Here is a 26,228-nt window from a genome sequence, read left to right on the forward strand (position 1 = left end):
CCCTAACCTACAGGCCGCTCTGGTCTGTGTTTCAGTCCACTAACTGACAGGCTGCTCTGGTCTGTATTTCAGTCCCCTAACCGACAGGCCACTCTGGTCTGTGTTTCAGTCCCCTAACCTACAGGCCACTCTGGTCTGTGTTTCAAGTCCCCTAACTGACAGGCCACTCTGGTCTATGTTTCAGTCCCCTAACCTACAGGCTGCTCTGGTCTGTGTTTCAGTCCCCAAAATGACAGGCCACTCTGGTCTGTGTTTCAGTCCCCTAACTGACAGGCTGCTCTGGTCTGTGTTTCAGTCGCCTAAATGACAGGCCACTCTGGTCTGTGTTTCAGTCCCCTAACCTACAGGCTGCTCTGGTCTGTGTTTCATTCCCCTAACCTACAGGCCGCTCTGGTCTGTGTTTCAGTCCCCTAACCTACAGGCCACTCTGGTCTGTGTTTCAGTCCACTAACTGACAGGCCACTCTGGTCTGTGTTTCAGTCCCCTAACCTACAGGCTGCTCTGGTCTGTGTTTCAGTCCCCTAACCTACAGGCCGCTCTGGTCTGTGTTTCAAGTCCCCTAACTGACAGGCCGCTCTGGTCTGTGTTTCAGTCCCCTAACCTACAGGCCGCTCTGGTCTGTGTTTCAGTCCCCTAACTGACAGGCCGCTCTGGTCTGTGTTTCAGTCCCCTAACTGACAGGCCGCTCTGGTCTGTGTTTCAGTCCCCTAACCTACAGGCTGCTCTGGTCTGTATTTCAGTCCCCTAAATGACAGGCCACTCTGGTCTGTGTTTCAGTCCCCCAACCTACAGGCTGCTCTGGTCTGTGTTTCAGTCCCCTAACCTACAGGCCGCTCTGGTCTGTGTTTCAGTCCACTAACTGACAGGCTGCTCTGGTCTGTATTTCAGTCCCCTAACCGACAGGCCACTCTGGTCTGTGTTTCAGTCCCCTAACCTACAGGCCACTCTGGTCTGTGTTTCAAGTCCCCTAACTGACAGGCCACTCTGGTCTATGTTTCAGTCCCCTAACCTACAGGCTGCTCTGGTCTGTGTTTCAGTCCCCAAAATGACAGGCCACTCTGGTCTGTGTTTCAGTCCCCTAACTGACAGGCTGCTCTGGTCTGTGTTTCAGTCGCCTAAATGACAGGCCACTCTGGTCTGTGTTTCAGTCCCCTAACCTACAGGCTGCTCTGGTCTGTGTTTCATTCCCCTAACCTACAGGCCGCTCTGGTCTGTGTTTCAGTCCCCTAACCTACAGGCCACTCTGGTCTGTTTTTCAGTCCACTAACTGACAGGCCACTCTGGTCTGTGTTTCAGTCCCCTAACCTACAGGCTGCTCTGGTCTGTGTTTCAGTCCCCTAACCTACAGGCCGCTCTGGTCTGTGTTTCAAGTCCCCTAACTGACAGGCCGCTCTGGTCTGTGTTTCAGTCCCCTAACCTACAGGCCGCTCTGGTCTGTGTTTCAGTCCCCTAACTGACAGGCCGCTCTGGTCTGTGTTTCAGTCCCCTAACTGACAGGCCGCTCTGGTCTGTGTTTCAGTCCCCTAACCTACAGGCTGCTCTGGTCTGTATTTCAGTCCCCTAAATGACAGGCCACTCTGGTCTGTGTTTCAGTCCCCCAACCTACAGGCTGCTCTGGTCTGTGTTTCAGTCCCCTAACCTACAGGCCGCTCTGGTCTGTGTTTCAGTCCACTAACTGACAGGCTGCTCTGGTCTGTATTTCAGTCCCCTAACCGACAGGCCACTCTGGTCTGTGTTTCAGTCCCCTAACCTACAGGCCACTCTGGTCTGTGTTTCAAGTCCCCTAACTGACAGGCCACTCTGGTCTATGTTTCAGTCCCCTAACCTACAGGCTGCTCTGGTCTGTGTTTCAGTCCCCAAAATGACAGGCCACTCTGGTCTGTGTTTCAGTCCCCTAACTGACAGGCTGCTCTGGTCTGTGTTTCAGTCGCCTAAATGACAGGCCACTCTGGTCTGTGTTTCAGTCCCCTAACCTACAGGCTGCTCTGGTCTGTGTTTCATTCCCCTAACCTACAGGCCGCTCTGGTCTGTGTTTCAGTCCCCTAACCTACAGGCCACTCTGGTCTGTTTTTCAGTCCACTAACTGACAGGCCACTCTGGTCTGTGTTTCAGTCCCCTAACCTACAGGCTGCTCTGGTCTGTGTTTCAGTCCCCTAACCTACAGGCCGCTCTGGTCTGTGTTTCAAGTCCCCTAACTGACAGGCCGCTCTGGTCTGTGTTTCAGTCCCCTAACCTACAGGCCGCTCTGGTCTGTGTTTCAGTCCCCTAACTGACAGGCCGCTCTGGTCTGTGTTTCAGTCCCCTAACTGACAGGCCGCTCTGGTCTGTGTTTCAGTCCCCTAACCTACAGGCTGCTCTGGTCTGTATTTCAGTCCCCTAAATGACAGGCCACTCTGATCTGTGTTTCAGTCCCCCAACCTACAGGCTGCTCTGGTCTGTGTTTCAGTCCCCTAACCTACAGGCCGCTCTGGTCTGTGTTTCAGTCCCCTAACTTACAGGCCGCTCTGGTCTGTGTTTCAGTCCACTAACTGACAGGCCGCTCTGGTCTGTATTTCAGTCCCCTAACCGACAGGCCACTCTGGTCTGTGTTTCAGTCCCCTAACCTACAGGCCACTCTGGTCTGTGTTTCAAGTCCCCTAACTGACAGGCCACTCTGGTCTGTGTTTCAGTCCCCTAACCTACAGGCTGCTCTGGTCTGTGTTTCAGTCCCCTAACTGACAGGCCGCTCTGGTCTGTGTTTCAGTCCCCTAACCTACAGGCCGCTCTGGTCTGTGTTTCAAGTCCCCTAACTGACAGGCCGCTCTGGTCTGTATTTCAGTCCCCTAACCTACAGGCCGCTCTGGTCTGTGTTTCAGCCCCCTAACTGACAGGCCGCTCTGGTCTGTGTTTCAGTCCCCTAACTGACAGGCCGCTCTGGTCTGTGTTTCAGTCCCCTAACTGACAGGCCGCTCTGGTCTGTGTTTCAGTCCCCTAACCTACAGGCTGCTCTGGTCTGTATTTCAGTCCCCTAAATGACAGGCCACTCTGGTCTGTGTTTCAGTCCCCCAACCTACAGGCTGCTCTGGTCTGTGTTTCAGTCCCCTAACCTACAGGCTGCTCTGGTCTGTGTTTCAGTCCCCTAACCTACAGGCCGCTCTGGTCTGTGTTTCAAGTCCCCTAACTGACAGGCCGCTCTGGTCTGTGTTTCAGTCCCCTAACCTACAGGCCGCTCTGGTCTGTGTTTCAGTCCCCTAACTGACAGGCCGCTCTGGTCTGTGTTTCAGTCCCCTAACTGACAGGCCGCTCTGGTCTGTGTTTCAGTCCCCTAACCTACAGGCTGCTCTGGTCTGTATTTCAGTCCCCTAAATGACAGGCCACTCTGGTCTGTGTTTCAGTCCCCTAACCTACAGGCTGCTCTGGTCTGTATTTCAGTCCCCTAAATGACAGGCCACTCTGATCTGTGTTTCAGTCCCCCAACCTACAGGCTGCTCTGGTCTGTGTTTCAGTCCCCTAACCTACAGGCCGCTCTGGTCTGTGTTTCAGTCCCCTAACTTACAGGCCGCTCTGGTCTGTGTTTCAGTCCACTAACTGACAGGCCGCTCTGGTCTGTATTTCAGTCCCCTAACCGACAGGCCACTCTGGTCTGTGTTTCAGTCCCCTAACCTACAGGCCACTCTGGTCTGTGTTTCAAGTCCCCTAACTGACAGGCCACTCTGGTCTGTGTTTCAGTCCCCTAACCTACAGGCTGCTCTGGTCTGTGTTTCAGTCCCCTAACTGACAGGCCGCTCTGGTCTGTGTTTCAGTCCCCTAACCTACAGGACGCTCTGGTCTGTGTTTCAATTCCCCTAACTGACAGGCCGCTCTGGTCTGTGTTTCAGTCCCCTAACCTACAGGCTGCTCTGGTCTGTGTTTCAGTCCCCTAACTGACAGGCCGCTCTGGTCTGTGTTTCAGTCCCCTAACCGACAGGCTGCTCTGGTCTGTATTTCAGTCCCCTAACCGACAGGCCACTCTGGTCTGTGTTTCAGTCCCCTAACCTACAGGCCACTCTGGTCTGTGTTTCAGTCCCCTAACCTACAGGCTGCTCTGGTCTGTGTTTCAGTCCCCAAAATGACAGGCCACTCTGGTCTGTGTTTCAGTCCCCTAACTGACAGGCTGCTCTGGTCTGTGTTTCAGTCGCCTAAATGACAGGCCACTCTGGTCTGTGTTTCAGTCCCCTAACCTACAGGCTGCTCTGGTCTGTGTTTCAGTCCCCTAACCTACAGGCCGCTCTGGTCTGTGTTTCAAGTCCCCTAACTGACAGGCCGCTCTGGTCTGTGTTTCAGTCCCCTAACCTACAGGCCGCTCTGGTCTGTGTTTCAGTCCCCTAACTGACAGGCCGCTCTGGTCTGTGTTTCAGTCCCCTAACTGACAGGCCGCTCTGGTCTGTGTTTCAGTCCCCTAACCTACAGGCTGCTCTGGTCTGTATTTCAGTCCCCTAAATGACAGGCCACTCTGGTCTGTGTTTCAGTCCCCCAACCTACAGGCTGCTCTGGTCTGTGTTTCAGTCCCCTAACCTACAGGCCGCTCTGGTCTGTGTTTCAGTCCCCTAACTTACAGGCCGCTCTGGTCTGTGTTTCAGTCCACTAACTGACAGGCCGCTCTGGTCTGTATTTCAGTCCCCTAACCGACAGGCCACTCTGGTCTGTGTTTCAGTCCCCTAACCTACAGGCCACTCTGGTCTGTGTTTCAAGTCCCCTAACTGACAGGCCACTCTGGTCTGTGTTTCAGTCCCCTAACCTACAGGCTGCTCTGGTCTGTGTTTCAGTCCCCTAACTGACAGGCCGCTCTGGTCTGTGTTTCAGTCCCCTAACCTACAGGACGCTCTGGTCTGTGTTTCAATTCCCCTAACTGACAGGCCGCTCTGGTCTGTGTTTCAGTCCCCTAACCTACAGGCTGCTCTGGTCTGTGTTTCAGTCCCCTAACTGACAGGCCGCTCTGGTCTGTGTTTCAGTCCCCTAACCGACAGGCTGCTCTGGTCTGTATTTCAGTCCCCTAACCTACAGGCCGCTCTGGTCTGTGTTTCAGTCCCCTAACCTACAGGCCGCTCTCGTCTGTGTTTCAGTCCCCTAACCTACAGGCCACTCTGGTCTGTGTTTCAGTCCACTAACTGACAGGCCGCTCTGGTCTGTATTTCAGTCTCCTAACCTACAGGCCGCTCTGGTCTGTGTTTCAGTCCACTAACTGACAGGCCGCTCTGGTCTGTATTTCAGTCCCCTAACCGACAGGCTGCTCTGGTCTGTATTTCAGTCCACTAACTGACAGGCCGCTCTGGTCTGTGTTTCAAGTCCCCTAACTGACAGGCCACTCTGGTCTGTGTTTCAGTCCACTAACTGACAGGCCGCTCTGGTCTGTGTTTCAGTCCCCCAACCTACAGGCCGCTCTGGTCTGTGTTTCAGTCCACTAACTGACAGGCCACTCTGGTCTGTGTTTCAGTCCACTAACTGACAGGCCACTCTGGTCTGTGTGTTTTGGATGTGGTTTCTCTACTTGGTCCCTGAAATGAAGTACTGTATCTCAAATGGCACCCTATTCCCAACATAGTGCACTACTTTAGGGCTCTGGTCAAAAGCAGTGCACTATGTAGGTAATAGGGTCCCGTTTGGAACACAGATAACTACAGGGAAATCTGCCTCTGCTCCAGCACAAACATGGTGTGATTAAATTGCTTTGATCCCTGTGATTTGGGACAGCTTTCCCACTAATGACCAAAGAAGAGCAATCTCATTATTGTGAATGAAGGCATGGGAAAATCCATCGGACTCAGAAATCAGAAAGGGAATGCATCCCAAATGACACCCTATTCCGTATTTAGTGCACTACTTTTGACCAGAAGCCTATGTGGTCTATGGGTAACAGTAGTGCACTAAATTGGGAATAAAGTGCCATTTGGGACACAGTGGTTTGGAGGGGTTTGGAGTGAAGTGGTTTCACTGGAACAGAGAGTTCCAGGAATAAGCAATTATTTATTGGAGGGGTTACTGAAGTCACAACCTTGGGCCATGTTTCATCCTACAAACTTGTCTTTCTTCCTGTCCTCGTTCGCTCCCTATTGAAGATCTGACAGGACTGGATAGGGGAAAGCAATATGGCAGAAAATAGATGAAGATAGCTGTTTTCTTAGGCAGAGTGCAGAGGCTTCAGAAACAGCATCAATAGCTTCCAGCAGATACATTTTCTATTACAATAAAACCAATTGAAATCAATGCAGATCTTGTAGTGGACAACATATCTAGGCAGAGTGGGTTGAGCTGCTAATTGCTCGCTTAACTCATATAGCACTCAGGAAATGCAGCTAACTACTACCTATAGCACTCAGGAAATGCAGCTAACTACTACCTATAGCACTCAGGAAATGCAGCTAACTACTACCTATAGCACTCAGGAAATGCAGCTAACTACTACCTATAGCACTCAGGAAATGCAGCTAACTACTACTTATAGCCCTCAGGAAATACAGCTTATTACTACTTATAGCCCTCAGGAAATACAGCTTATTACTACTTATAGCCCTCAGGAAATACAGCTAACTACAATTTATAGCCCTCAGGAAATACAGCTTATTACTACTTATAGCCCTCAGGAAATACAGCTAACAACTACTTATAGCCCTCAGGAAATACAGCTAACTACAATTTATAGCCCTCAGGAAATACAGCTTATTACTACTTATAGCCTTCAGGAAATACAGCTTATTACTACTTATAGCCCTCAGGAAATACAGCTAACTACTACTTATAGCCCTCAGGAAATACAGCTAACAACTACTTATAGCCCTCAGGAAATGCAGCTAACTGCAATTTATAGCCCTCAGGAAATACAGCTAACTACTACTTATAGCCCCCAGGAAATACAGCTTATTACTACTTATAGCCCTCAGGAAATGCAGCTAACTGCAATTTATAGCCCTGGGGAAATACAGCAAACTACTGCTTATAGCCCTGAGGAAATACAGCGAACTACTACTTATAGCCCTCAAGAAATACAGCTAACTACTACATATAGCCCTGAGGAAATACAGCTAACTACTACTTATAGCCCTGAGGAAATACAGCTAACTACTATTTATAGCCCTCAAGAAATGCAGCTAACTACTACCTATAGCACTCAGGAAATGCAGCTAACTACTACCTATAGCCCTCAGGAAATACAGCTTATTACTACTTATAGCACTCAGGAAATGCAGCTAACTACTACATATAGCCCTCAGGAAATGCAGCTAACTACTACCTATAGCCCTCAGGAAATACAGCTAACTACTACTTATAGCACTCAGGAAATGCAGCTAACTACTACCTATAGCCCTCAGGAAATACAGCTAACTACTACTTATAGCCCTCAGGAAATACAGCTTATTACTACTTATAGCCCTCAGGAAATGCAGCTAACTACTACTTATAGCCCTCAGGAAATACAGCTTATTACTACTTATAGCCCTCAGGAAATACAGCTAACTACTACTTATAGCCCTCAGGAAATACAGCTAACAACTACTTATAGCCCTCAGGAAATGCAGCTAACTGTAATTTATAGCCCTCAGGAAATACAGCTTGTTACTACTTATAGCCCTCAGGAAATACAGCTTATTACTACTTATAGCCCTCAGGAAATACAGCTAACAACTACTTATAGCCCTCAGGAAATGCAGCTAACTGCAATTTATAGCCCTCAGGAAATACAGCTTATTACTACTTATAGCCCTCAGGAAATACAGCTTATTACTACTTATAGCCCTCAGGAAATACAGCTAACAACTACTTATAGCCCTCAGGAAATGCAGCTAACTGCAATTTATAGCCCTCAGGAAATACAGCTAACTACTACTTATAGCCCCCAGGAAATACAGCTTATTACTACTTATAGCCCTCAGGAAATGCAGCTAACTGCAATTTATAGCCCTGAGGAAATACAGCAAACTACTGCTTATAGCCCTGAGGAAATACAGCTAACTACTATTTATAGCCCTCAAGAAATACAGCTAACTACTACATATAGCCCTCAGGAAATACAGCTAACTACTACTTATAGCCCTGAGGAAATACAGCTAACTACTACTTATAGCCCTGAGGAAATACAGCTAACTACTACTTATAGCCCTCAAGAAATACAGCTAACTACAATTTATAGCCCTCAGGAAATACAGCTAACAACTACTTATAGCCCTGAGGAAATACAGCTAACTACTACTTATAGCCCTCAGGAAATACAGCTAACTGCTACATATAGCCCTCAGGAAATACAGCTAACTACTACATATAGCCCTCAGGAAATACAGCTAACTACTACTTATAGCCCTCAGGAAATACTAGTTAATTACTACTTATAGCCCTCAGGAAATACAGCTAAATACTACTTATAGCCCTCAGGAAATACAGCTAACTACTACTTATAGCCCTCAGGAAATGCAGATAATTACTACTTATAGTGTCACGATCGTATGGGGGATTGACGGACCAAAACGCAGCAGTTGGAAAATAAGCCATCCTCCTTTTATTTAGGAGAAGGAAAAAACGAAACAAAAACACTTACAAACTAACCAAAACAAAAAACGACCGTGAAGCTAATAAACGTCGTGCACATACACAGGCTAACTGTAAGGGCTGTCGTTCTCCTCTTCCTCGGACGAGGAGAGGAGAGAAGGATCATCAGACCAAAATGCAGCATTCGGGAAATAAGCCATCTTTTATTTAACACGACGGCACACGAAAACAAACACTTTTACAAACTTACCAAACAAGAAAACGACGTAGACGAAAAAACCTGAACATGAACTTACTTAACTAAAACGTAAAACTCACGGACAGGAACAGACTACATCGAAAACGAAACGAACAACCAAACAGTCCCGTATGGTACATACATATACGAACACGGAAGACAATCACCCACAAACAAACAGTGAGAACACCCTACCTAAATATGACTCTTAATTAGAGGAAAACGCAAACCACCTGCCTCTAATTAAGAGCCATACCAGGCAACCCAAAACCAACATAGAAACAGAAAACATAGACTGCCCACCCAAAACACACGCCCTGACCATAAACACATACAAAAACAACATAAAACAGGTCAGGACCGTTACAGAACCCCCCCCTCAAGGTGCGAACGCCGGGCGCACCAGCACAAAGTCCAGGGGAGGGTCTGGGTGGGCAGTTGACCACGGTGGTGGCTCCGGCTCTGGACGCTGTCCCCACACCACCATAGTCACTCCCCGCTTCTGTCTTCCCCTCCCAATGACCACCCTAAAACTAACATCCCCTAAATGAACGGCCAGCACCGGGAGAAGGGGCAGCACCGGGACAAGGGGCAGCACCGGGACAAGGGGTAGCACCGGGACAAGGGGTAGCACCGGGACAAGGGGCAGCACCGGGACAAGGGGCAGCACCGGGATAAGGGGCAGCACCGGGATAAGGGGCAGCACCGGGACAAGGGGCAGCACCGGGACAAGGGGCAGCACCGGGACAAGGGGCAGCACCGGGACAAGGGGCAGCACCGGGACAAGGGGCAGCACCGGGATAAGGGGCAGCACCGGGACAAGGGGCAGGTCCCGGCTGATATACTCAGGCAGATCCTGACTGAACGGCTCTTGACGCTCATGGCTGGCTGACGGCTCTCGACGCTCATGGCTGGCTGACGGCTCTCGACGCTCATGGCTGGCTGACGGCTCTCGACGCTCATGGCTGGCTGACGGCTCTCGACGCTCATGGCTGGCTGATGGCTCTCGACGCTCATGGCTGGCTGACGGCTCTCGACGCTCATGGCTGGCTGACGGCTCTCGACGCTCATGGCTGGCTGACGGCTCTCGACGCTCATGGCTGGCTGACGGCTCTCGACGCTCATGGCAGGCTGACGGCTCTCGACGCTCATGGCAGGCTGACGGCTCTCGACGCTCATGGCAGGCTGACGGCTCTCGACGCTCATGGCAGGCTGACGGCTCTCGACGCTCATGGCAGGCTGACGGCTCTCGACGCTCATGGCTCTGACGGCTCTCGACGCTCATGGCTCTCTGACGGCTCTGGCTGCTCATGGCTCGCTGGCGGCTCTGGCAGATCCTGTCTGGTTGGCGGCTCTGGCAGATCCTGTCTGGTTGGCGGCTCTGGCAGATCCTGTCTGGTTGGCGGCTCTGGCAGATCCTGTCTGGTTGGCGGCTCTGGCAGATCCTGTCTGGTTGGCGGCTCTGGCAGATCCTGTCTGGCGGGCGGCTCTAGCGGCTCCTGTCTGGCGTGCGGCTCTAGCGGCTCCTGTCTGGCAGACGGCTCTGTAGGCTCATGGCAGACGGGCGGCTTTGCAGGCTCATTGCAGACGGATGGCTCAGACGGCGCTGGGGAGACGGATGGCTCAGACGGCGCTGGGGAGACGGATGGCTCAGATGGCGCTGGGGAGACGGATGGCTCAGATGGCGCTGGTGAGACGGATGGCTCTGGCCGGATACGGTGCACTGTAGACCTGGTGCGTGGTGCCGGAACTGGAGGCACCGGGCTAAGGATAAGCACCTTCCTACTAGTGCGGGGAGCAAGGACAGGGCACACTGTACTCTCAAAGCCCACTCTATACCTGATGCGAGGTACCGGCACTGGTGACACCGGGCTGAGGACAAGCACATCAGGATTAGTAGGGGGAGAAGATACAGTGTGTACAGGGCTCTGGAGACGCACAGGAGGCTTAGTGCGTGGTGCCGGAACTGGAGGCACCGAACTGGATACACGCACTACAGAGAGAGTGCATGGAGGAGGAACTGGGCTCAGGAGACGCACTGGTAGCCTAGTGCGTAGTGTAGGCACTGTAGGTACTAGGCTGGGGCGGGGAGGTGGCGCCGGAAATACCGGACCGTGGAGGCGTACTGGCACTCTTGAGCATTGAGCCTGCCCAACCTTACCTGGTTGAATGCTCCCGGTCGCCCGACCAGTGCGGGGAGGTGGAATAACCCGCACCGGCCTATGTAGGCGAACCGGGGAAACCATGCGTAAGGCAGGTGCCATGTATGCCGGCCCGAGGAGACGCACTGGAGACCAGACGCGTTGAGCCGGCCTCATGACACCTGGCTCAATACCCAATCTAGCCCTGCCAGTGCGGGGAGGTGGAATAACCCGCACTGGGCTATGCACTCGTACAGGAGACACCGTGCGCTCTACTGCGTAACACGGCGCCTGCCCGTACTCCCGCTCTCCACGGTAAGCCTGGGAAGTGGGCGCAGGTCTCCTACCTGCCCTTGGCCCACTACCTCTTAGCCCCCCCCCAAGAAATTTTTTGGTGTTACTTACGGGCTTTTTGGGCTTCCGTGCCAGACGCGTTCCGTCATAACTCCGGTTCCTCTCTCCGGTAGCCTCTGCTCTCCTCAGTGCCTCCAGCTCAGCTTTGGGACGGCGATATTCTCCCGGCTGAGCCCATGGACCTCTCCCGTCCAATATTTCGTCCCAAGTCCAAGAGTCCTTGTTGCCCTGTTCCTTACTCCGTTGAGTTTTCCCTTGCCGCTTGGTCCTAGCGTGGTGGGTGATTCTGTAAGGGCTGTCGTTCTCCTCTTCCTCGGACAAGGAGAGGAGAGAAGGATCATCAGACCAAAATGCAGCATTCGGGAAATAAGCCATCTTTTATTTAACACGACGGCACACGAAAACAAACACTTTTACAAACTTACAAAACAAGAAAACGACGTAGACGAAAAAACCTGAACATGAACTTACTTAACTAAAACGTAAAACTCACGGACAGGAACAGACTACATCGAAAACGAAACGAACAACCAAACAGTCCCGTATGGTACATACATATACCATACATATACGAACACGGAAGACAATCACCCACAAACAAACAGTGAGAACACCCTACCTAAATATGACTCTTAATTAGAGGAAAACGCAAACCACCTGCCTCTAATTAAGAGCCATACCAGGCAACCCAAAACCAACATAGAAACAGAAAACATAGACTGCCCACCCAAAACACACGCCCTGACCATAAACACATACAAAAACAACATAAAACAGGTCAGGACCGTTACACTAACAAACGTTCTGACATAGACAATTACCCACATCAAACGAAAGCCTATGGCTACCCTAAATATGGCTCCCAATCAGAGACAACAGAAACCAGCTGTCTCTAATTGAGAACCCATTCAGGCCACCATAGACTTTCCTAGAAAACTACACACCCATAGACACAGCTAGATACATACACTCAACACAAAACCATACACTACAACCAACACCCCCTCTACCATATAATACCCCAAACACACACATACCCCATGTCACACCCTGACCTAACTAAAATAATAAATAAAACAAATAATACTAAGGCCAGGGCGTGACATATAGCCCTCAGGAAATACAGCTAACTACTACATATAGCCCTCAGGAAATACAGCTAACTACTACTTATAGCCCTGAGGAAATACAGCTAACTACAATTCATAGCCCTGAGGAAATTCAGCTAACTACTTCTTATAGCCCTCAGTAAATACAGCTAACTACTACTTATAGCCCTCAGGAAATACAGCTAACTACTACTTATAGCCCTCAGGAAATACAGCTAACTACTACTTATAGCCCTCAGGAAATACAGCTAACAACAATTTAATGTATACGTACAGGCTGTGGTGTAAGTGGCTCACGTGTGTGTGTGTTTGTGTGTGTGTGTGTGTGTGTGTGTGTCCAGCATCATCCAAGTGCGTAGTACTATCAGTGTTAATACCTCTGAAGGGTAGGATTAAACATGTCTGTCTCGATGTCTACCTGTCTTCCTCTGTTACCATGGAGACTTACTACAGTGTCAGTATAGATAGAGGTCTATGTGAGTACAGACTCTGTTACTATGGAGACTTACTACAGTGTCAGTATAAAGGTCTATATGAGTACAGACTCTGTTACTATGGAGACTTACTACAGTGTCAGTATAGATAGAGGTCTATATGAGTACAGACTCTGTTACTATGGAGACTTACTACAGTGTCAGTATAGATAGAGGTCTATATGAGTACAGACTCTGTTACTATGGAGACTTACTACAGTGTCAGTTAGAGGTCTATATGAGTACAGATCTGTTATCAGCTGTTGTCAGACACAAGTGTGTCTCGAAAGACGATGATCTTCCTCAATAGTGTGCAGTGAATTCTACTTGATGAAAAGTCGAAATGAGTACGACATCCTGACATTTAAAGCAAACTCATTTTTCCGAAAATTCACGTACTATAAAACGTTCTATTTTCTTCTACCCAGAAGACCTACTAAGTCTGGGAATTTGGACTGTTAAAACATGGTTATTTAATATAAGTTATGTAGAACATGCTCTCTGCTACAGCTCATATTAGATAAACTCATCAAGTCTTTTAGACCAGTGACTTATGTAACTTGTCCCTTGGGCTCAAGAAATTGACTAAATTAATCAAATGTGCCATTGTTACTATCCCTACTGTAGTGAATGGAACTAACTGCATTGCGATGATGTACAGTTTGCACAACTCTGTGTTATATCATATCATAATGAACTGAGGGAGAAGGACCAGGTCTCTAGTGGGTCGTGATCCCAGATTGGTTATATCATATCATAATGAACTGAGGGAGAAGGACCAGGTCTCTAGTGGGTCGTGATCCCAGAATGGTTATATCATATCATAATGAACTGAGGGAGAACGACCAGGTCTCTAGTGGGTCGTGAACCCAGATTGGTTATATCATATCATAATGAACTGAGGGAGAAGGACCAGGTCTCTAGTGGGTCGTGAACCCAGATTGGTTATATCATATCATAATGAACTGAGGGAGAAGGACAAGGTCTCTAGTGGGTTGTGATCCCAGATTGGTTATATCATATCATAATGAACTGAGGGAGAAGGACCAGGTCTCTAGTGGGTCGTGATCCCAGATTGGTTATATCATATCATAATGAACTTAGGGAGAAGGACCAGGTCTCTAGTGGGTCGTGATCCCAGAATGGTTATATCATATCATAATGAACTGAGGAAGAAGGACCAGGTCTCTAGTGTGTCGTGATCCCAGATTGGTTATATCATATTGTAATGAACTGAGGGAGAAGGACAAGGTCTCTAGTGGGTCGTGATCCCAGATTGGTTATATTATATCATAATGAACTGAGGGAGAAGGACCAGGTCTCTAGTGGGTCATGAACCCAGATTGGTTATATCATATTGTAATGAACTGAGGGAAAAGGACCAGGTCTCTAGTGGGTCGTGATCCCAGATTGGTTATATCATATTGTAATGAACTGAGGGAGAAGGACAAGGTCTCTAGTGGGTTGTGATCCCAGATTGGTTATATCATATCATAATGAATTGAGGGAGAAGGACCAGGTCTCTAGTGGGTCATGAACCCAGATTGGTTATATTATATCATAATGAACTGAGGGAGAAGGACCAGGTCTCTAGTGGGTCGTGAACCCAGATTGGTTATATCATATCGTAATGAACTGAGGGAGAAGGATCAGGTCTCTAGTGGGTTGCGAACACAGATCGCCTGGCCCAAAGAGAAAGGCCCTAGCTAGACACAATCCCAATAAGGATATCTCAGAGGAAGAGATGGTAATGTGTTTATCATCTAGCGTCGTTACACTACTCCACTTCCAATCAATCTCTTCTAGGGTTCTGTCTGATTTGGCACCCTATTCACTATGTAGTGAACTACTTTGGACAAGGGCACATAGAGGGCTTTGGTCAAAGTAGTGCACTATATAGGAAATAGGGTGCCATTTCAAATGCATCCTAGGTTGAGCTCATGAACCAGTGAGTGACAGGAGAAGTGGTTGTGGTGACACCTCTCAGGATGGTATCACTGATGAACTGTTTGTTCTGAGGTCAGTTCTGGTGGGATAAAGAGATAGAGACATACTGTATCACTGATGAACTGTTTGTTCTGAGGTCAGTTCTGGTGGGATAGAGAGATAGAGACATACTGTATCACTGATGAACTGTTTGTTCTGAGGTCAGTTCTGGTGGGATAGAGAGATAGAGACATACTGTATCACTGAGGAACTGTTTGTTCTGAGGTCAGTTCTGGTGGGATAGAGAGAGAGACATACTGTATCATTGATGAACTGTTTGTTCTGAGGTCAGTTCTGGTGGGATAAAGAGAAAGAGACATACTGTATCACTGAGGAACTGTTTGTTCTGAGGTCAGTTCTGGTGGGATAGAGAGATAGAGACATACTGTATCACTGAGGAACTGTTTGTTCTGAGGTCAGTTCTGGTGGGATAGAGAGATAGAGACATACTGTATCACTGATGAACTGTTTGTTCTGAGGTCAGTTCTGGTGGGATAGAGAGATAGAGACATACTGTATCACTGAGGAACTGTTTGTTCTGAGGTCAGTTCTGGTGGGATAGAGAGATAGAGACATACTGTATCACTGAGGAACTGTTTGTTCTGAGGTCAGTTCTGGTGGGATAGAGAGATAGAGACATACTGTATCACTGAGGAACTGTTTGTTCTGAGGTCAGTTCTGGTGGGATAAAGAGATAGAGACATACTGTATCACTGAGGAACTGTTTGTTCTGTGGTCAGTTCTGGTGGGATAAAGAGATAGAGACATATCACTGATTAACAAGTCTCCTTCAGCGGTCCAGGAAGGTCCAGGAAGGGCCCTCTCAACGGTTTTCACCTCTTTGTTTACTCTTAGTCTAAACCGTTTACAGACTGTATACTCCCCTTAAGTGCTCTTCTTACTTTCCCTTGTCTGCTAGAGACGTGATTAGTGTTGTCACGATACCAGCCAATAGGGCTCCTGTAATTTATATCAGATTTAAAGTACCTGGGCCCTATTCACAAAGCCTCTCAGATTAGGAGTGCTAATCTAGGATCAGTTTTGCCTATTAGATAATATTGAATAAGACAGGTGGGATCCTAGTCTGAGAGGCTTTGTGAACACAGGCCCTGGTTTGTTATGCTTAGATATTCCAGGTAAAATGTTCCCCCTAAACTCTGGGTCGTCTGCCCGCCACAAGACCATTAGCCCGCTGAGCTATAGTTTGGTGAGCCAAAACAAGTCTTTGGGACTCTGGTCTGAGGCAAGGTTACTCATCATACAAGCGGGATTCACTGAACCAACCTCTCTTATACTTCATATTCTGATGACATCCTCACCTTGATGACATCACTGTTTGACCTGTGACCTTCTGTTGACCTCTCACCTCACCAGGACACCTCCAGGCGGGAGACCAGATCTTGGAGGTGAATGGGGAGAGTTTACTAGGGGTCACCAGTGAAAGGTAGGTTCAACAATAAAAAACAACTCTCTCGTCATTGGAAAAAGACCAAAAAGACCAGTGAAATTTGTGTTGATGTAGTCAAGACATTAACGTTTTGTTTTTCTGTTATTCTTTTATACAGAGCAGTAGACGTTCTGAGATCAGCGTCCTCGAGCAACCAAATGCGCCTTCTGATCGCCAGAGACGAGGAAGCAAGGTAGGCCCTGAGGACCGTGTCTAGATATGAGATACACACGACCGCGTATCATTGACCACATTCTGTAGGCTTAGTGTCAATACACTTAATCACAACTTTAGCGTCAATACGCATTGGGTCGCTGATGTGAGTGTCTGTAATCCGCATTTGTGTCTGAAGTCTGAATTTCAGCTATCAGGTGTTTTGTGTCGGCTTGGAACTCCAATTGTGCTCCATGTCCATCTGTGTCCCTGAATGTCCTTTATCTCTCAACTTGGCCTGCCTGTCCTCCTCCTCCTCCTCCTCCTCCTCCTCCTCCTCCTCCTCCTCCTCCTCCTCCTCCTCCTCCTCCTCCTCCTCCTCCTCCTCTCAAAAATTGAGATTATTAAAAAGATGCCATTTTTTAATTATTCAAAGTAAAAATGAATAATTTTGTTGATAAACCAGATGGTTGGCAAGGCGCTGAGAGTTTCTTTGGCTTCCTCTTCGAAGATGAATAACCCTGGCAGTGGCATGGTGGACATTTTGGGCAGGGTTTTTGGGCTGGGACGCCCTCGCTCCGCCTCAGGCACTTCTTCTTCCTACCTTTCTCTGCACCCCTGGCAGCTAGCAACAAGAGGATGAATGGAAAGACATTTAGTACAGACTGTTAATCCAAACTGATGAACCTGTGAACTTGCTACGCTGATCCTCAGCACGAGGGCCCCACAAGGGTGCGTGCTCAGCCCCCTCCTGTACTCCCTGTTCACCCATGACTGCGTGGCCACGCACGTCTCCAACTCAATCATCAAGTTTGCAGACGACACAACAGTAGTAATACGCCTGATTACCAACAATGACGAGACAGCCTAAAGCGAGGAGGCGAAAGGCCCTGGTGAAGTGGTGCCAGGAAAATAACCTTTCCCTCAACGTCAACAAAACAAAAGGAGCTGATTGTGGACTTCAGGAAACAGCAGAAAGAGCACGCCCCCATCCACATCAATCTTCGCTCCGTTCATCTTTCCTTTGATCCTGACTAGTCTCCCAGTTCATGCCGCTGAAAACATCCCCACAGCATGACGCTGCCACCACCATGCTTCACTGTAGGCATGGTGCCAGGTTTCCTCCAGACGTGGCAGTTGGCATTCAGACCAAAGAGTTCAATCTTAGTTTCATCAGACCAGAAAATCTTGTTTCTCATGGTCTGAGAGTCCTTTAGGTGCCTTTTGGCATACTCTAAGAGGGATGTCATGTGCCTTTTACTGAGGAGCGGCTTCCATCTGGCCACTCTAACATAAAGGGCTGATTGATGGAGTGCTGCAGAGATGGTTGTCCTTCTGGAAGGTTCTCCCATCTCCACAGAGGAACTCTGGAGCTCTGTCAGAGTGACCATCGGGTTCTTGGTCACCTCCCTGACCAAGGCCCTTCTCCCCTGATTGCTCAGGTTGGCCGTGCGGTCAGCTCTAGGAAGAGTTTTAGTGGTTCCAAACTTCTTCCATTTAAGAATGATGGAGGCCACTGTGTTCTTGGGGACCTTCAATGCTGCAGATATTTTTTGGTACCCTTCCCCAGATCTATGTCTCGACACAATCCTGTCTCGGCGCTCCATGGACAATTCCTTCAACCTCATGGCTTTGTTTTTCCTCTGACATGCACTGTCAACTGTGGGACCTTATATAGACAGGTGTGTGCCTTTCCAAACCATGTCCAATCAATTGAATTTACCACAGATGGACTCCAATCAAGTTGTAGAAACATCTCAAGGATGATCAATGGAAACAGGATGCACCTGAGCTCAATTTCGCTTTGTCATTATGGGGTATTGTGTATAGATTGAGGAGGAAAACACTTTCCCCCCATCCATTTTAGAATAAGGCTGTAACGTACCAAAATGTGGAAAAAGTCAAGGGGTCTGAATTCTTTCCGAATGCACTATATATATTCCTATTCTGGACTGATATTTCTTGATTTCTTTCTTAAAATGTTTTTAGGATTTGTGTGTATTGTTTTGTAATATTCGGTATTGCTGCACTGTTAGCCCTAGAAGCATAAGCATCTGCAAAATATGTGTACGTAACCAGTAACATTTGATTTGAAAGTCAGGGAAGGGAAGCATATTACACAGCAAACACAGTAGAATATAACTTTTACTACGTGATGAATTCTTGACTTGCTCTAAACAGTCAGTGGAAGGTTATATCTGTCAAAACATTAACAGAGAGAAGCTGCATCCTCCACTGATCATATTCTGCCATCTGGTAGACTATTGTTTTTAGCATTTAACATTTAGCCAGGTTGCTAATCTAACCACGATGCCATAGCAACAACCGACCGGGTGGTCAGTTTTGACATCGTGAGTCAGCATGAAACCAGGTCACGCTAGCTGTCACACACACACACACACACACACACACACACACACACACACACACACACACACACACACACACACACACACACACACACACACACACACACAAAATAAGGTATGCTATACAGGCCACAGAATGTACAAGCTATAGGCAGGAGAAGCAGGAAAGCAGGCTACAGACAGAAAAGCAGGCTACCGGCAGGAAAGCAGGCTACCGGCAGGAAAGCAGGCTACGGGCAGGAAAGCAGGCTACAGGCGGGAAAGCAGGCTACAGACAGAAAAGCAGGCTACGGGCAGGAAAGCAGGCTACGGGCAGGAAAGCAGGCTACAGGCAGGAAAGCAAGCTACGGGCAGGAAAGCAGGCTACGGGCAGGAAAGCAAGCTACGGGCAGGAAAGCAGGCTACGGGCAGGAAAGCAAGCTGCGGGCAGGAAAGCAGGCTACGGGCAGGAAAGCAAGCTACGGGCAGGAAAGCAGGCTACGGGCAGGAAAGCAAGCTACGGGCAGGAAAGCAGGCTACGGGCAGGAAAGCAGGCTACGGGCAGGAAAGCAGGCTACAGGCAGGAAAGCAGGCTACAGGCAGGAAAGCAGGCTACATACAGGAAAGCAGGCTACAGGCAGAAAAGCAGGCTGCTGGCAGGAAATCAGGCTACAGACAGGAAATCAGGCTACAGGCGGGAAAGCAGGCTACAGGCGGGAAAGCAGGCTACATACAGGAAAGCAGGCTACAGTCAGGAAAGCAGGCTACAGTAAGGAAAGCAGGCTACAGGTGGGAAAGCAGGCTACAGACAGGAAAGCAGGCTACAGACAGGAAAGCAGGCTACAGGCAGGAAAGGTGGGAAAGCAGGCTACAGGCAGGAAAGGTGGGAAAGCAGGCTACAGGCAGGAAAGCAGGCTACAGGCAGGATAGCAGGCTACAGGCAGGAAAGCAGGCTACAGGCAGGAAAGCAGGCTACAGGCAGGAAAGCAGGCTACAGGCAGGAAAGCAGGCTACAGGCAGGAAAGCAGTCTACAGGCATGAAAGCAGGCTACAGGCAGGAAAGCAGGCTACAGGCAGGAAAGCAGGCTACAGACAGGAAAGCAGGCTACAGACAGGAAAGCAGGCTACAGACAGGAAAGCAGGCTACAGGCAGGAAAGCAGGCTACAGACAGGAAAGCAGGCTACAGGCAGGAAAGTAGGCTACAGGCTAAACTGTTGACAGTACTCATGAGATGAGCCTGTGCTTCTCACATCGTTCTATAATCTGTGTTCTGTGCCTTAACCAACACTCAGAGCTCAGAGATCAGCACACAGGCCAAGGCAGGAGGGATGGAGAGGAGGAAAGGAGAGGAGGGGAAAGGAGAGGAGGGGAGGCCAAGACAGGAGGGATGGAGAGGAGGAGAAGACAGGAGGGGAAAGGAGAGGAGGAGAGGCCAAGGCACTGAGAGCTCAGAGCTCAGCACACAGGCCAAGGCAGGAAGGATGGAGAGGAGGAGAGGAGAAGACAGGAGGGGAAAGGAGAGGAGGGGAGGAGAAGACAGGAGGGGAAAGGAGAGGAGGAGAGGAGAGGACAGGAGGGGAAAGGAGAGGAGGAGAGGCCAAGGCAGGAGGGATGGAGAGGAGGAGAGGAGAAGAGGGGAAAGGAGAGGAGGGGAGGAGAAAACAGGAGGGATGGAGAGGAGGAGAGGACAGGAGGGGAAAGGAGAGGAGGGGATGGAGGGATTATGCCTTTCCGTTTCTGTTCCTTCCTCTCTTCATCTCTCTCTCTCTAATCCCCCTCTCCCTCTCTCTAATTCTTTCCCCTATTCTCCCTGTATCTCCTCCATGCTATTTGGGTCCACTACGCAGTAATATTAACCTGGTTGTTAAATCCTTAGTACCATTGATCTGTGATGAGAGGAGGTCAGAAATAGAAAGGGAATATGAAGCTAGAGTCAACCTCTATTTAACCAGGGAATCCTGTTGAAATGAACGCTTACAATATAACTAAATGTGAAGCTATAACCAACCTCTATTTAACCAGGGAATCCTGTTGAAATTAACGCTTACAATATAACTAAATATGAAGCTATAACCAACCTCTATTTAACCAGGGAATCCTGTTGAAATGAACACTTACAATATAACTAAATGTAGACAAAATATAGACCAACATTTAAAACCCCCAAATGGATATTTATTTACAGTAGCTCAATGGCTCTAGTTCTTCATTCCCGCTAGTGAGACTCCAAACTGCTAGAAATTGTGTCTTTGGTGTTAGCCACCTTAACCACCAGTCAGTCCCGTTAGTGACATCAGATCACCACGTGACCCTATGTGACCTCTGAGGTTGTTAATCCATCTGTCCCAGCAGCCCATCCTGATGGTGATATGAAGGAAGACATGCAGACACAAGCACAATATATGTACATTCCCCTGCAGTGAGGTTAAATATACCAGCGATTCAGACTGGACATTCCCCTGCAGTGAGGTTAAATATCACAGAGATTCAGACTGGACATTCCCATGCAGTGAGGTTAAATATACCAGCGATTCAGACTGGACATTCCCCTGCAGTGAGGTTAAATATCCCAGAGATTCAGACTGGACATTCCCCTGCAGTGAGGTTAAATATACCAGAGATTCAGACTGGACATTCCCCTGCAGTGAGGTTAAATATACCAGCGATTCAGACTGGACATTCCCCTGCATTGAGGTTAAATATACCAGAGATTCAGACTGGACATACCCCTGCAGTGAGGTTAAATATACCAGAGATTCAGACTGGACATTCCCCTGCAGTGAGGTTAAATATACCAGAGATTCAGACTGGACATTCCCCTGCAGTGAGGTTAAATATACCAGAGATTCAGACTGGACATTCCCCTGCAGTGAGGTTAAATATCCCAGCGATTCAGACTGGACATTCCCCTGCAGTGAGGTTAAATATACCAGAGATTCAGACTGGACATTCCCCTGCAGTGAGGTTAAATATACCAGAGATTCAGACTGGAAATTCCCCTGCAGTGAGGTTAAATATACTAGAGATTCAGACTGGACATTCCCCTGCAGTGAGGTTAAATATACCAGAGATTCAGACTGGACATTCCCCTGCAGTGAGGTTAAATATACCAGAGATTCAGACTGGACATTCCCCTGCAGTGAGGTTAAATATACCAGAGATTCAGACTGGACATTCCCCTGCAGAGAGGTTAAATATACCAGAGATTCAGACTGGACATTCCCCTGCAGTGAGGTTATATATACCAGAGATTCAGACCCCCCCCCCCCCCCCCAACCACACACCCCCCCCCCCCCCACACACACACACACACACACACACACACACACACACACACACACACACACACACACACACACACACACACACACACACACACACACACACACACACACACACACACACACACACACACACACACACAAAGCCAACTAGGGCATGTTGAAGAGCACCACATAGCTGATCAGATCAGTCTAATCCTTCCTGTCTGGGGTCAGCGAGGGGACATCCTTCCTGTCTGGTGTCAGAGAGGGGACATCTTGTCTGGGGTCAGAAAGTGGACATCTCCAAATGAGTCTGGATCTGAGAACCTGGATCTGAGAACCTCCCCGTCGATTTCTAGAACTAAAACACATTCTAACCGTTCTGATTGGTCCCAGAAACCGATGGCCAGAACACACGTTGGTGAAGTGGCGTTTTGAAAATTCTTCATTGGCTTTAATACTCTGATTGGTCCCAGAAACCGATGGCCAGAACATATGTTGGAAAAGTCTTCATTGGCTTTAATACTCTGATTGGTCCCAGAAACCGATGGCCAGAACATATGTTGGTAAAGTCTTCATTGGCTTTAATACTCTGATTGGTCCCAGAAACCGATGGCCAGAACATATGTTGGTAAAGTCTTCATTGGCTTTAATACTCTGATTGGTCCCAGAAACCGATGGCCAGAACATATGTTGGTAAAGTCTTCATTGGCTTTAATACTCTGATTGGTCCCAGAAACCGATGGCCAGAACATATGTTGGTAAAGTCTTCATTGGCTTTAATACTCTGATTGGTCCCAGAAACCGATGGCCAGAACATATGTTGGTAAAGTCTTCATTGGCTTTAATACTCTGATTGGTTTGTTTTGTACAACACTGCTCATTTTGACGTCACCACAAATGACTTCATTGATGGCCGTCTGAGACTGAAGTCTGTAGCGAACACAGAGGAAGAATTCAGTCACCAGGCAACAGGAAAGATACTGCTGACCCATGACTGAGAGTCAAAGCAAATCAAATATTATTTGGTCACATGCGCCGAATACAACAGGTGTACTGTAGACCTTACCGTGACATGCTTACATGCTTACAAGCGATTAATCAACAATGCAGTTGAAGAAATAGAGTTTAGCCCCGACCCCTAGAAAGGTGTAGACCATACGTCAGTGTTAGCTGCTTCCTGTCTAGGTGGGGTATCTGCAGCAAGGACTTGATATAGAAAGATAATACAGGAAGAGGAAGACATTAAATCAATGCACAATTTGAGATGAAAAACCACCTATCCTCTACAATTGTTACAGAAAAAGCATATTATACCAAGCAATGCCCGTCATTCCAAGAAAATCACAGATTTGATTAGGGATCATTCAGTGGATGTACCTGGTCCGGAAATCCATCCACAATCCAATTTATTTTTAAGATCATAACAATGACACTGAGGGAATACCAGGAAATGTTCTCACTCACTCACTCACTCACTCACTCACTCACTCACTCACTCACTCACTCACTCACTCACTCACTCACTCACTCACTCACTCACTCACTCACTCACTCACTCACTCACTCACTCACTCACTCACTCACTCACTCACTCACTCACTCACTCACTCACTCACTCACTCACTCACTCACTCACTCACTCACTCACTCACTCACTCACTCACTCACTCACTCACTCCCACTCTCCCCCACTCTCTCTTTCTCTCTCTTTCTCTCTCTCCCCTCCACTCCCTCTCCTCTCTTTCGCTCGCTCCCCCCCTCTCTCTCCCCGCACTCTCTTTCTCTCCTCTCTTTCACTCTCTCCCCCCTCTCTCTCTCTGTCCCTCTCTCTCAGGCAGTGTATTAGGCCTCCATTCTAGAGCCAACAACAATGGGATTAGTGGGTGATGGTGTGTGTTCAGTAGGGGAGCTACACATCAGCACCTTTACTTTAAAAACACTATTTCACCCTTATAATGTAGCTGTTGATATTCTATCAACACGTCAGCTTTATCTGGAAGGGTAATGTAGGGTTCCCCTAACAGAATTACCACCCATGGTAGCATTTTGGGTTCCCCTAACATAATCACCACCCATGGTAGCATTTAGGGTTCCCCTAACATAATTGCCACCCGTGGTAATATTTCAGGTTTCCCTAACAGAATTACCACCCGTGGTAGAATTTAGGGTTCCCCTAACATAATTACCACCCATGGTAGGATTTCAGGTTTCCCTAACATAATTACCACCCGTGGTAGCATTTCGGGTTCCCCTAACAGAAACACCACCCGTGGTAGAATTTCAGGTTCCCCTAACAGAATTACCACCCATGGTAGAATTTAGGGTTCCCCTAACATAATCACCACCCATGGTAGAATTCCCGGGTTCCCCTAACAGAATTACCACCCATGGTTGGATTTGGGCTCCAATATGTGATGACAATATAAAAACTATTAAGGTGTGAGCTATCATAGTTTAGTGTTGTAGAATCTAAAGGTATTAACTTGGGTCTTGAGGTTCTGTGGGGTGTGAGGTAGTGGGTGTGATATGATTTGGGGTTCTGTGGGGTGTGAGGTAGTGGGTGTGATATGATTTGGGGTTCTGTGGGATGTGAGGTAGTGGGTGTGATATGATTTGGGGTTCTGTGGGGTGTGAGATAGTGGGTGTGATATGATTTGGGGTTCTGTGGGGTATGAGGTAGTGGGTGTGATATGATTTGGGGTTCTGTGGGGTGTGAGGTAGTGGCTGTGATATTATTTGGGGTTCTGTGGGGTGTGAGATAGTGGGTGTGATATTATTTGGGGTTTTGTGGGGTGTGAGGTAGTGGCTGTGATATTATTTGGGGTTCTGTGGGGTGTGAGGTAGTGGCTGTGATATTATTTGGGGTTCTGTGGGGTGTGAGATAGTGGGTGTGATATGATTTGGGGTTCTGTGGGGTGTGAGGTAGTGGCTGTGATATTATTTGGGGTTCTGTGGGGTGTGAGGTAGTGGGTGTGAGATAGTGGGTGTGATATTATTTGGGGTTCTGTGGGGTGTGAGGTAGTGGCTGTGATAGACTAATATAAGGTTGTCGTTTCAGTGATCCGTGTGGGTGTGTGGCTGTGTGGCTGTGTGGGTGTGTGGGTGCGTGGGTGTGAGTACAGTGTTATAGTTCAGTTCTAACAGTATACTTGTTGTTGGGGATGTGTCATTCATTACCCCTTTGGTTTCTTACAGGAGAGAGTTTTCAGAGCTTTTGGAGAAGTATGGATCCAGCGCTAGTACTGGGTCGACACGCAACTCTCCCATCCAGCATGGTAGGACCTCCCTCCTCCCTCTATGTCTACATGGTATAACACAACTCTCCCATCCAGCATGGTAGGACCTCCCTCTATGTCTACATGGTATAACACAACTCTCCCATCCAGCATGGTAGGACCTCCCTCTATGTCTACATGGTATAACGCAACTCTCCCATCCAGCATGGTAGGACCTCCCTCCTCCCTCTATGTCCACATGGTATAACACAACTCTCCCATCCAGCATGGTAGGACCTCCCTCCTCCCTCTATGTCTACATGGTATAACACAACTCTCCCATCCAGCATGGTAGGACCTCCCTCCTCCCTCTATGTCTACATGGTATAACACAACTCTCCCATCCAGCATGGTAGGACCTCCCTCTATGTCTACATGGTATAACACAACTCTCCCATCCAGCATGGTAGGACCTCCCTCCTCCCTCCATGTCTACATGGTATAACACAACTCTCCCATCCAGCATGGTAGGACCTCCCTCCTCCCTCTATGTCTACATGGTATAACACAACTCTCCCATTCAGCATGGTAGGACCTCCCTCTATGTCCACATGGTATAACACAACTCTCCCCATCCAGCATGGTAGGACCTCCCTCTATGTCTACATGGTATAACACAACTCTCCCATCCAGCATGGTAGGACCTCCCTCTATGTCTACATGGTATAACACAACTCTCCCATCCAGCATGGTAGGACCTCCTTCCTCCCTCCATGTCCATATGGTATAATACTGTATATGTCCTGTCTCCCCCCTCTATGTCTACATGGTATAACACAACTCTCCCCATTCAGCATGGTAGGACCTCCCTCTATGTCCACATGGTATAACACAACTCTCCCCATCCAGCATGGTAGGACCTCCCTCTATGTCTACATGGTATAACACAACTCTCCCATCCAGCATGGTAGGACCTCCCTCTATGTCTACATGGTATAACA

The 26,228-nt window shown here is 48.4% G+C and overlaps 1 protein-coding gene across 4 annotated transcripts in view; it reads left to right on the plus strand.

The window, feature by feature from the left end:
- Nucleotides 1–25,360, plus strand: part of LOC129846245 (synaptojanin-2-binding protein-like) — an 80,902-nt gene extending 55,542 nt beyond the window's left edge. For all 4 annotated transcript variants that reach the window (XM_055914252.1, XM_055914254.1, XM_055914251.1 and 1 more), the window contains exons 4-6: nucleotides 16,172–16,241; nucleotides 16,363–16,437; nucleotides 25,208–25,360. In XM_055914252.1, coding sequence (XP_055770227.1) covers nucleotides 16,172–16,241; nucleotides 16,363–16,437; nucleotides 25,208–25,352 — 290 coding nt within the window. In that variant the 3' untranslated portion in view covers nucleotides 25,353–25,360. The remainder of the gene's footprint in view (nucleotides 1–16,171; nucleotides 16,242–16,362; nucleotides 16,438–25,207) is intronic.
- Nucleotides 25,361–26,228: the final 868 nt, after the last annotated feature.

The sequence above is a fragment of the Salvelinus fontinalis genome, unplaced genomic scaffold, assembly GCF_029448725.1.
Source record: "Salvelinus fontinalis isolate EN_2023a unplaced genomic scaffold, ASM2944872v1 scaffold_0488, whole genome shotgun sequence".
Taxonomy (NCBI): domain Eukaryota; kingdom Metazoa; phylum Chordata; class Actinopteri; order Salmoniformes; family Salmonidae; genus Salvelinus; species Salvelinus fontinalis.